Below are 12,049 nucleotides of genomic sequence, written 5' to 3'. Positions count from 1 at the left end.
TCTATCAGTGCATACTTTGGCTGCTTATATATTTTGGCTGTTGTAAGTAATGCTGTTATAAACATAAGGGTACATGTATACCTTTGAATTAGTGTTTTTGTATTTTTGGGGGGTAAGTGCCCGGTAGTGTCATTACTGGATCGTAAGATAGTTATATTTTTAACTTTTTGAGGAATCTCCATACTGTTTTCCACAGTGGCTGCACCAGTTTGCATTCCCACCAACAGTGCACTAGGGTTCCTTTTTTTCCACATCCTGGCCAACACTTAATATATGTTTTTAAAACTAAATTTTTCTTTAAGCTTTAGTCCTATTTCACAAGTTCTGATGATATTTGTAATTTCCATTTTAATATATTTTAGCTGATTTATAGAAATGTAGTTTTTAATTTACAAAAGTGGGATTTTCTGATTATTTTCTTGTTACTTCATTGAGATCACAGAACATAAATGTATCTTTTTGAAATATGTTGAGAGGGGTGCCTGGGTGGCTCAGTAGGTTAAGCATCTGACTTCGGCTCAGGTCATGATCTGGCAATTCGTGAGTTTGAGCCCTGTATCAGGCTCTGTGCTGACAGCTCAGAGCCTGGAGCCTCCTTCAGATTCTGTGTCTCCCTCTCTCTCTGCCCCTTCTCTCCTTGCACACTGTCTCTCTTTCTCTCTCTCAAAAATAAATAAACATTAAAAAAATTGAAATATGTTGAGAATTAATTTACAACCTAATACATGGTTGATTATTGTAAATGTTTAATATGTGATTGGAAGGAGTTTATATTCTGCAGTACTGTGTGCCTTGTTCTCTATAGAGTTAACCCTTGAACAACATGGATTTGAACTCCAGGAGTTCACTCACATGCAAAGTTTTTTTTTTTTTTTTTTTTTTATAAATACAGTGCTATAAATATATTTCCCTTTAGATTTTATTCATAACATTATTATTTCTCTGGTTTATTTTATTATAGGAATATAGTATGTAATACACATAGCATAGAAAATATGTGCTAATCAACTATTTATGTTATTACTAAGGCTTACGGTTAGTGGTAGGCTATTACTAGTAGTTAGGTTTTTGAGGAGTCAAAAGTTATACATGGATTTTTGACTATGCAGGGCGACAAACATCTCTAACCTCCACATTGTTCAAGGGTAAACTGTTTTTAATCAGATTTGTTTATCATTTTGCTCAAGTGTTTTTTATTCTTTTTTTTCTGGAGTGCGTTTTTTCTCTGTTACTGAGAGAGGTGGGTTAAAATCTCCTGCCCTAATTGTAAATTGTCTGTTTCTCCTTGAGTTCTGTTAATTTTGTTTAATATATTTTAGTACTTTATTATTAGGTGAGTACACTCATTTTTTGATGAATTGATGCACTGATTTGTTATTCTATTATGTTTTATTTATATTTTATTTTTTTATTTATTTCTAGTAATGCTTTTTGCCTTAAAGTATACATGATATGGCTATACCAGCTTTGAGTCACATGATATTTTTCTGTTTTTATTTTTCTGTCTCCTTAAGTAGCGCATATTTGAGATTTTTAAATCCAGAGTGTCAATCTTTATATTTTACCTAGACCACTTAGCCCATTACATTTAACCCTTGATGTAATTAATGAAGTATACTTATTATCTTTATCTTATTTAGTCCTTATTCTGTTTCTTTTTTTCTCCTTTCTAACCGTTTTTGGGATTGGGTTTTTTTGTTTGTTTTGTTTTTAATTCCATATTTTCCTCCTTCCATGAGCTTGGAAGTTGTATACTCTTCCACTTACTTTTAGTGGTTACTCCAGGATAAAAGTATCCTTTTTAACAAAGATATTTGAACTATTAGTGTTTAATGTTACCCTCTTTCCAGACGGACAATGCATACCACAGAATACATGAAGAACATTTATCTACTTCTCAATTTATATATCATTATTCTCATTTATTTTAATTCTCTGTTTTAAATCCCATAATAGCTTCTTAAGTTTATTCATATTGTAAGCTTTTTGTTGTGTTTCATTTCTTTTTGTGTCTCTGACCTTCCATTTGAGATTATTTCTCCTGGCCTGAAGAACACCTTTTAGAATTTCCTTTAGTATGAATCTGTTAGTGAGGCATTCCATTTTTGCTTTTCTAAAAATACCATTATCTCATCTTAATTCTTGAAGGGTATACTTATTGGGTGAGGACCTCTTTGTTGAAATTCTCTTTAACATTTTAAAGATACTATTCCCTTGTGTTCGCTTTCATGGTTTCTTTTGAGAAGTCAGATATCAGCCTAAAGTTTTCATGTGTCTTTGGCTTTCAGCAGTTTTATTATGATGTGGCCAGGTTCAGTTTCCTTTTATTTATTCTGCCTATAGAGCTTTATCAATGTATGGTTTTATGTTTTTATCCATTTTACAATGTTATGAACCATTATTTCTTCTCAGGGATTCTAGTTATGCCTATGATATACCTTCCTGTTATATCAATGTGTCGTCTTTTCTGTGTTTTTCACATAATTGAATTTCCATGGTTCTTTCTAGGTTGTTTCTTCTTATCTGTCTTCTGGTTCACTAATTTTCTCTTCAGCTGTTTCTCCTGTCCTGTTAAACCCATCTTTTGGGTTCCTAGTTTTGTCTCCAGTGTTTTCTAGTTTTAGATATTCCATTTAACTATTTTTTATAGTTCTTTACTTTCTAAAGTTTTTAATCTTTTGCTCCCTGGATGTTAGAAACATAGTCATTTTTAAATTTTGGTTTTATAACCTCAGTGTATAGACATTTTGTGGGTTTCTGTATGCTGGCTTCCATCCTGTGATTCGTTTTTTCATGTGACTCATTATTTTCATATATTGTGCTGGATATTATACTTGTAAAACTGCAAAATAATTTGAGGTCAAGGATGGTGTTTTCTTTCTCCAGAGAAAATTTATGTGTACAATCCACCAGGAGTCTGAATGAACTAGCAATATGGAATCATCTTATTCCAAATTTAGAATTGATAGAATCTGGAGGTGATTGGCCAATAACAGGGAGGTCCTGTTTATTTTCTATTCATTCTAACTGCTAGGGTGCAGTTCTCCAGGATTTTACTCCACAATAAAGAGTAGTCAACCTTACCCCTCTGAGTCCTTAATAGGCCCAATACCTGGACCCCTAAGCACTGCTTAAGCTCACCTTCTCTAGAATCAGCAAATGACCATTGCTTCTCTTCCTTTGTGCTAAGATCAAGTGCAGAATCAGCAAATGACTCCAAGGGAAAGAAATTGTAAGCATTTTGTTCCCCTTATTGTGTTCCTTTTCTGTCTTTAGGTTGTCTTAGTAATATATTAAGTTTTTATTGTTAAATGGCAATCTTCATTGTAACATGTTGACCAATGCTTTGCTTTTATGATGCATGAAAACAATTTAGCATTAATGATGTTTTATAATGTTACTGCCTTACTTAGTGCACCCTTAGTATTTCCCCTTAATCTTGACAGAAATCTCCATTTTTAACTTTCATTTATTTTAAAATCTTTTTTACTAAAAGAAGAAAACACGGTGCATATAGAAGTAAAAGAAAACCCTGAAGAAGAGGAGGAGGAGGAGGAAGAAGAGAGTGAAGAGGAAGAAAGTGAAGAGGAAGAGGAAGAGGAAGGAGAAAGTGAAGGCAGTGAAGGTGATGAAGAAGATGAAAAGGTGTCCGATGAGAAAGAAGCGGGGAAAATGTTAGATAAAAAACCAAGTAAAGAAATGAGTTCAGAATCTGAATACGACTCTGATGATGATCGAACTAAAGAAGAAAGGGCTTATGACAAAGCCAAACGGAGGATTGAGGTATTTATTTTCCCGTTTGTCTTTCTCTTTACTCCTTTCCTCCCCACTCCTCTAGGATCATTAGAACTATCCTCTGAACTAAAGACAATGTGGTACTGGTATGAGAACAGATAATACAGGTGAATGAAACAACTGAAAGTCCAAGAATAAACCCTCATATTTCTGGCCTATTGATTTGTTGTCAAAGATACCAAAGCAATTCAGTGGGAAAAGGATACCTTTCTCAACCAAATGATGCTAGTTAAATTAATAAAAAGTTTAGTCTCTGACCCCACATCATACCTAAAAGTAATCTTAGATCAGAGATAGAGCTAAAGATGTAATAAACTAAAGGTATGAATTTAGAAAAAATGCAGAGCAAAATATTTATGACTTTGGGTTAGACAACAGGTCTTTGACACTGATCTAACCCAAGGACCTTACTCCCTGACCTAAGTCATAATGGTATACTGCTTCATCAGTTATTTCTTGTTTTCTCTAAATTTTTATGTGCTCTTTGAGTGTTGGTTTACTCTGAGCACATACCTTCTAGTCATAAACACTAAACTAGTGTTTGCCTTGTATATTTTAGGTAGTTGCTGTGAGGCATCTGATCACTTTAGTTGTTTAAATCTGGTGGGTTACTGAGGCATCTTTCTATTTAGTAAAGTGTACATACCTACCAGGCTTAGTATATTTTTCCTATGTAATGCAGTAGACTTGAGAGTTTTCTTCAATTCTGTCAGCTTAGTATAAATAATAACAATAAAAACTAGTTTTCTTGAGGGTGCTAAACTGTTTTAAAGCTAAAAATTATTTTAGCTTTTCTTTGTTAAAAGGGGTGCCTGGGTGGCTCAGTCAGTTGAGTGGCCAACTCTTTTGATTTTGGCTCAGGTCATGATCCCAGGGTTGTGGGATTGAGTCCTGTGTCAGACTCTGCTCTGAGTATGGAGCCTGTTTTAGATTCTCTCTGTCTCTATAATAATAACAACAATAATAATAATATATATTTTTTTATTTATAATCCTAATTTTTTAATTTTTTTGTTTTGATAACCTGTATGTCAGTGTTTGCCTCTTTCCTCTGTGAAGCCTACAAAGGGATACATTTTCAGAATTTCTTAAGAAGGTCTGTTGATTTAAGTTCGATTTCTCACCCTATCACTATTGACAGTTTTAGGCAATATAATTCTGTTTTGGAGGATAGTCCTCTTCATTTAGGACATTATACAGCATCCCTGCCCCCCACCCACTAGATACCAGTGGCATTCCCTTCTCTTTCCCATTATAACTGCAGCTTCCCATAGCACCTACTCAAGCCAACTGTCTTGCTCTATACCCATTTGTGAGAGACAGTTTGTACTGTGATCATTTAAAAATAATGGGTATAAAGCAGAAAGTAAAAGTTTCCCCATTATCTCACTTCCCAGACCTGTTCATAGTTCTGCACATGTTCAAGTTTTTTAAAATGTTTAATTAAAACTAAGAGGCACCTGGGTAGCTTAATCAGTTAAGCATCTGACTCTTGATTTCAGCTTGGGTCATGATCTCACAGTTTGTGAGACTGAGCCCCGCATCAGGCTGCCTGCTGACGGTGTGGAGCCTGCTTAGGATTTTCTCTCTCCCCATCTCCCTCCCTCTCTTCCTACCCCTCCCCAACTTGTACTGTCTCTCTCAAAATAATAAACATTAAAAAAAACGAAGTTAGATAATAAATTTTGTAGATACATATTCTTTTCTTCACATAATATGCTATGGACCTCTTAGCACAATAGTTTTTTTAAGCAGCTTTGTTGAGATATCTACATATCAAAGAATTGATCCATTTTAAGTGTACAATTCAGTACAATTTTGTAAATTAGAGTTGTTCATCTATTGTCACAACTCAACATTAGAGTATTTTTATCACCCCAGGACACCAATTTGCGTCATTCCCTATTCCTAGTCCTACATATACAGCAGTTCCTATGCCCACCCTCCCTGTCCCCTCATCTACAGTTTTGTTTTCCATGGTGTGGTCAGTTGCATTCTGGAAGCAGATGATCCTCCTCCTGATGTATTGTCAGAGGGTCAGTAGTTGCCTAACACTATGTCATTCACCTTACTTCATCTCATTACATAGGCATTTCATAATCTCACATCATCATAAGAAGAAGGGTGAGTGCAGTACAATAACATACTTTGAGAGAGACCATATGTACATAACTTTTATTGCGGTATATTGTTATCCTCGTATTTTATTACTAGTTATTATTAATCTTTTACTGTGCCTAGTTTACAAATTTATCATTGATATGTATAGAAAAAACATGTAGTATATATAGGGTTTGGTACTATCTGCAGTATCAGGCATCCCACTGGGGGTCTTGGAATGTATCACCACCCCTTGGATAAGGAGGGACAGATGTAAATTCAGTCATATAATATGTGTTTTTTTGTGTCTGGCTTATTTTACTTACCCTGGTTATCTGTGTGGTAGCTGTATCAGAATTTTGTTCATTTTTATTGCCAAATAGCATTTTGCTGTATAAATATACCATATTTTATTATTATCTATTCACTAGAGGACAGAGTTGTTTCTGCTTTTTGGCTATTATGAATAGTACTGTTATATACATGCATTTGCATATGAATCTTTGTATGGAAATGTGTTTTCATTTGGGGGGGAAGGGTGGGAGTATGTACTCCTAAGAGTGAAATTGCTGGATAATATGGTAAATTTGTGTTTAACTTTTTCAGAAATTGTTAAACTCTTTTCCAAAGTGGCTGCACAATTATAGATTCCAACCAGTTGAAGGTTCTCTGTATCCTCACTAATACTTGTTAACCTTTGTCTTTTCAATTATAGCCATTCTAGTGGATATGAAATAGTATATATCTTATTGTGGTTTTAATTTGCATTTCTCTGATGTTGAGCATTTCTCAGTTTGCTTATTGGCCCTTCCTGTATCTTCATTGGTAAAACATGTATTCAAATTATTTGTCTTTTTATTATTGAGTTGTAAGAGTTCTTTTAGTTTTTTTAAATTTTGTTAACGTCAGTTTATCAAAATTTGCTGTTAAAGAGCATGCTTCTAGTGTTGTAGTATAGAAATCTTTGTCTAACCCAATGTCATGAATATTTTGTCCTGTTTATTTCTAAATTTATACCTTCAGTTTCTTCTGTCTTTAGCGCTACCTCTGATAAATTAAAAAAAAATTTTTTTAAATATTTATTCATTTTTGAGAGACAGAATGTGAGTGGGGGAGGGTCAGAGAGAGAGGGAAACACAGCATCCAAAGTAGGCTCCAGGCTCTGAGCTGTCAGCACAGAGCCCGATGTGGGGCTCGAACTCATGGACCGTGAGATCATGACCTAAGCTGAAGTTGCATGCTTAACCGACTGAGCCACCCAGGCGCCCCTCTGATCTAAGATACCTTTTATGCATGATGTGGGGTCATAGACAAAGTTCATTTTTTATTAATTTAACTAGCATCATTGTTTGAAAAAGCTATCCTTTTCCCATTGCTTTGGCATCTTTGACAAATCAATAGGTCAGAAATATGAAGGTTTATTTGTGGACTTTCATTTCTGTTTCATTCACCTGTATTATCTGTTCTTCTGCTAGTACCACACTCTCTTTATTATAGTTTTATAGTAAGTTTTAAGATAGGGAAATCTTCCATTGTTATTCCTTTTCAAGATTATTTTGGCTATTATAGGTCACTTGCTTTTCCATATAAATTTTATGTTCAGTTTGTCAATTTCTGCAAAAATCTTGCTTAGATTTAGCTGGTGATTGTGTTGAATCTATAGGTCAATTTAGGGAGAATTATCTATTTTAATATTATTGAAATAGGCTGATGATTATACATTCAGTTGGATCTTTTACAGTTTCTTCTAGTAGTGTCTTATAGTTTTCATAGTTTGAGATTTGTAATTCTTTTAAATTTATTACTAGGTATTTTACTGTTTTTGATACTATTGAATGGGATCACAATTGAAAAAATTTTTTTTTCATTTTTCAGTATAAAGAAATACAGTTGAGTCTTATAGATTGATCTTGTATCCTGTAGCTATACTGAAATATTTTTTATTCTAATAATATGTGTGTTATGTGTTAAGCTAACACATTCTTTGTGGGGAAAGCATTCAGATTTTCACCATTAACTATGATGTTAATAGTGCCCTTTATAGGTTTGAGGAACTTCCTTTCTTTTCCTAATTTGTGAGAGTTTATATCATAAATGGATATGGGTACTTTTTGTATGATATGTATTGAGGTTTTTTTTTTTTTTTTGTATTAATATATGATGTATTAACATTAGCTTTCAAATGTTAAGCTAACACTTGCATTACTAGAATATATCCCACTTGATCCTGGTATGTAATTCTCTTTATATGTTACTGGATTTGGCAATATTTTGCTGAGGTTTTTGTGGTCTATACTTATAAGTGATGTTGATCAGTAGCTTTGCTTATCATATGTTGGTCTGGCTTTGGTGTCAATTTAAAATTAGCTTCCTTAGGATTGGTCAGGAAGTCTTCCTCTTTTTTTCCTGCAAGAGTTTGTGAAACATTGTTTTTTCTGTTTTAAATGGTAGGCAAAATTTACTAACAAAGCTTTTTTCTGTGGGGAGATTTATAAATTTCTAATTCAATTTCTTGTTATCTTTTTGTCATATTTTCTTTTTCATCTTGAGTCATGCTCAGTAATTTTTGTCTTTCTAATAGCTATTGTGTTTTATCTAGGTTGTGAGCATGAAGTTCTTCATTGTATCGTTTTACAGTCTTCTCAGTTTCGGTAAAGTTAGTGGTGTCTCTTTTGATTCTGATTTTGGTGACCAGTGTCTTTCCTCCCATCCTCACCCCCCGCCCCCTGTCAATCTAGTGAAAGGTTTTCCACCTTTTTGATCATCTCAGAGATCCAGTTTTTGGTTTTCTATTTAGCCCTTTGAATATGTTACCCCATTGCCTTCTGGCCTTTTTTTTTTTTTTTTTGATGAAAATTAAGCTATTAATCTTACTTGGGTGCCTTTGTACACAATGAGTGATTTTTCTATATGAAGATATTTTTTTTAACCTTGATTTTTAACAACTTTAATGTGTGTTGATGAGGATATATTTGTATTTATTCTGCTTAGAGTTTATTCAGTGTCTTAGATATGTAGATGAAGGTTTTTCATCCATTTTTGCAAAGTTTTCTGCCATTATTTCTTCAGGTATTTTTTCTGCCTATTTCTCTTTCTCCCTTCCTTCTGGACTCCCATTATATGCACATTGGTGCACTTGAGAGTATCCCACAGGTCTCTTGAGGTCTTTTCACTTTTCCCAGTTGTCTTTTCTTTTTATTGTTCAGATTATATAACCTCTCTTAATCTATGACTTTAGATTCTTCTGCCAGTTTGCATCTACTGTTGAGCCCCTCTAGTGATTTTTTTTTTTAATATGTTAATGAATTTTTTAACTTATAGTGATTTGTTTTCTCTTTGTTGATGTCTTCTGTTGATTAGTCATCATTACACTTTCCTTTATTTCTTTAAATATGGTTCTCTTTAGTCCTTTGAACATATTTATATTAGCTGCTTTCAAGTCTTTGCTAAGTCTAATATCTGAGCTTCTCACCTTTTTTTAAGTTTATTTACTTACTTGGAGAGAGAGAGAGAGAGAGAGAGAATGAGCTGGGGAAGGGCACAGAGAAAGAGAGAGAGGAAGAGAGAATCCCAAGCATGCTCCACACTGCCAGCACAGAGCCTGATGCAGGGCTCATACTCATAAACCGTGACTGAGATCATGACCTGAGCCGAAATCTAGAGTTGGATGCTTAACCAGCTGAGCCACCCAGGCACCCCAAGGTTTCTGACATTCTGTAGACCACTTTTTCTTTTATAGGTCACATTTTGCTGTTTCTTTGTATGTCTTGTAATTTTTTGTTTATAAGTAGACATTTTAGAGAATATAGCAATTCTATATATTTAGATATATCTATAGATTTAGATATATCTGTATATTTAGAGAATATATGAATTCTTTTAGCTCCTTACAAATGTAGTGGTTTTAGCTATTTTTGTTTACTTGATCATTGAGTCTTGTGGATTGCTTCTGTAGTATGATGCTGATGATGTTTCTTCTCAGGTATTTGTTTGTTTTTGGTATGTTTCTTAAGCCTGGCTTCTTAGGGCTTGTACCTGATTGCTAATCCTAGTGGTCAGCCAAGTGACTTGTCAGTGGTTGTGCTTAAACACCTGGAGCTGGTAAGGATTCCACCATTTCCCAGTGGATCTGGCAGTTTACTAGTCCACTCTTTATGCATTTGTAAGCCTCTTGTTGAGCCGGTAATGAGTAATTTACTAAGGACCTGTCTGGTTTCTTCTGACAGCCCTCTGTAGGAACACAGCTTTCTAGAGTACCAGTGATAGATAGGATCTTAGCAGTGCCTACTTTGGCTGTCTTGTTCCATATACTCCTCTGTTAAATTTCTGATTGATCCTTCCAGGTTATTGCTTGCCCCACCACTATTGAGACCTTAGTCTAGTTGCGATTTTAGCCTTTTCTCTTTTTTTGCCATTGACATCTCTCCTGTTTTAGACAGTGCTTTCAGGTATGAAACCCCCTGCTCCTCTATCTCATACCTCTTCACCCCATGGAGCTGTGGGAGTGTGGGGAGTATGATGGAACAAGTCTAGTCTAAAACTTCATAGGCTTCTGTTACTCTCACAGGTGGGCAATAGATTTTCTTGAATTAATGTTTTCTCAGTTTGTTATGTTGCCTTTGGTTGGTTTCTAGAGTCTTTCAGTTGTGGTTGTTTTGGTTATTTTGCTCAGTTTTGTTTCCTTTTGGGGGAGAGGATTTGCTGAGCCATTCATTTCATCATTGAAGAAGTCCTGCCTCAGTACCTTTACTGCTACAAATTGTACTCCATCTTATGGAAAGATCCTAATTAGTCTGTTTGAGCTGCCAGAACAAAATTTCTCAGACTGGGTGCCTTAAACAACAGAAATTTATTTTCTGATAGCTTTTAAGGCTAAAAGTTCAAGATTAAAGAGTCAGACGGTGGTTTTCTGGTGAGGGCTCTCTCTGGTTAGCAGATGCCTGTCTTCTCACTGAGTCCTCATATGACCTTTACCCTGTGCAGGCTCAAAGAGAGATTTTTTTTTTTTTTTTTAAACTTCTCCTCTTAAGGACACTTGTCCTATTGGATTACGGCCCCACCCATATGAGTTCATGTAACTTTAATTGCCTCGTTAAAAGCCCCATCTCCAAATATAGTCACATTAGGAGTTAAGAATTCAGTGTATAAATTTGGGAGAGATGCACTTCAGTCCATAACATTTCATGATTCCAAAACCTCGCCACATATAACTTTCTAAAATCCATAGCAGACTTTTGGATAAGAATCTCCATTGTGGAAGGAGTCTCTAAATGATTCTATGCAACCACTAGGTTTCAGCCTTGGGTTTGAGGAAATATTCATTAAGAAACCCCCAACTACAGATGATTAAGTGGTTACTAATTTTTGCTGTTCTAAAACAATACTGCAGTGAACAAACACGGTTGTACATAGGCATTTCTGTATGCTTATGTCATTGTTTCAGGACAGATACTTTCAGGTAGAATTTCTGAGTTAAAGTCTAAACTACATTGCCTTCCAGAAAATTGTAATGCTACACCAAGTGTGGGAGAAAAGGCAAATTTTCAACCATTTCAGATCCTAACTAAGGTCATGATGTCTATATTTGAGTCTTACAGAGTGTAAGGTTCTTATGTATGACTCCTTGTTAGTAAATATATCTGACTTTTGACATTCCAAAATGTTTTTTCATTCCATTTTCTGTAGAAAGATCCAGTGTCTAGTGGTAGAAAGTAATTTTTACAAAAATGGTTTTTAGATGGAAAATAGTTTTATAAATCACATCAAAATTTTGTTAGAAGTCTTATCTCCTTTAAATGCCCAGTTTACTATACTCAAAAAGTTGGCCTTTCAAGGAGCTGCTGGCATGTGTGTTTTTGTTTGGTTTTCAGCTGAAGTAGCTAGGTATATGCTACAAGAGAAACACATGATCCAAGGACATGCCTCTCAGGCTTGATGAGTGGTATCTTAAGGTAGGAAATGTCATTAGACATCTTAGGCTGAGGATTAAATATACCCTCTCTTAATTGAAAGTTTTTTCGGTAAAGTTTATTTTAACTTATTTTGAGAGACAGAGAGTGCACACATGCAAGTGGGAGAGAGTGAGGGAAACAGATTCCCATGCAGGCTCCAGGCTTTTAGCACAGAGCTTGATGTGGAGCTCAAATTAATAAACC

General features: G+C 34.8%; 1 protein-coding gene across 3 annotated transcripts in view; it reads left to right on the top strand.

Annotated features, from left to right (window-relative positions):
- The window catches only part of EIF5B (eukaryotic translation initiation factor 5B), a 90,073-nt gene that overhangs the window by 51,666 nt on the left and 26,358 nt on the right, over positions 1-12,049 (top strand). For all 3 annotated transcript variants that reach the window (XM_049650180.1, XM_049650178.1, XM_049650179.1), the window contains one exon: positions 3,497-3,783. In XM_049650180.1, coding sequence (XP_049506137.1) covers positions 3,497-3,783 — 287 coding nt within the window. The remainder of the gene's footprint in view (positions 1-3,496; positions 3,784-12,049) is intronic.

The sequence above is a fragment of the Panthera uncia genome (assembly GCF_023721935.1).
Source record: "Panthera uncia isolate 11264 chromosome A3 unlocalized genomic scaffold, Puncia_PCG_1.0 HiC_scaffold_11, whole genome shotgun sequence".
Classification (NCBI taxonomy): Eukaryota; Metazoa; Chordata; class Mammalia; order Carnivora; family Felidae; genus Panthera; species Panthera uncia.
Note: the sequence above shows the minus strand (reverse complement) of the source record. Positions and strands in the feature narration are given on the sequence as shown.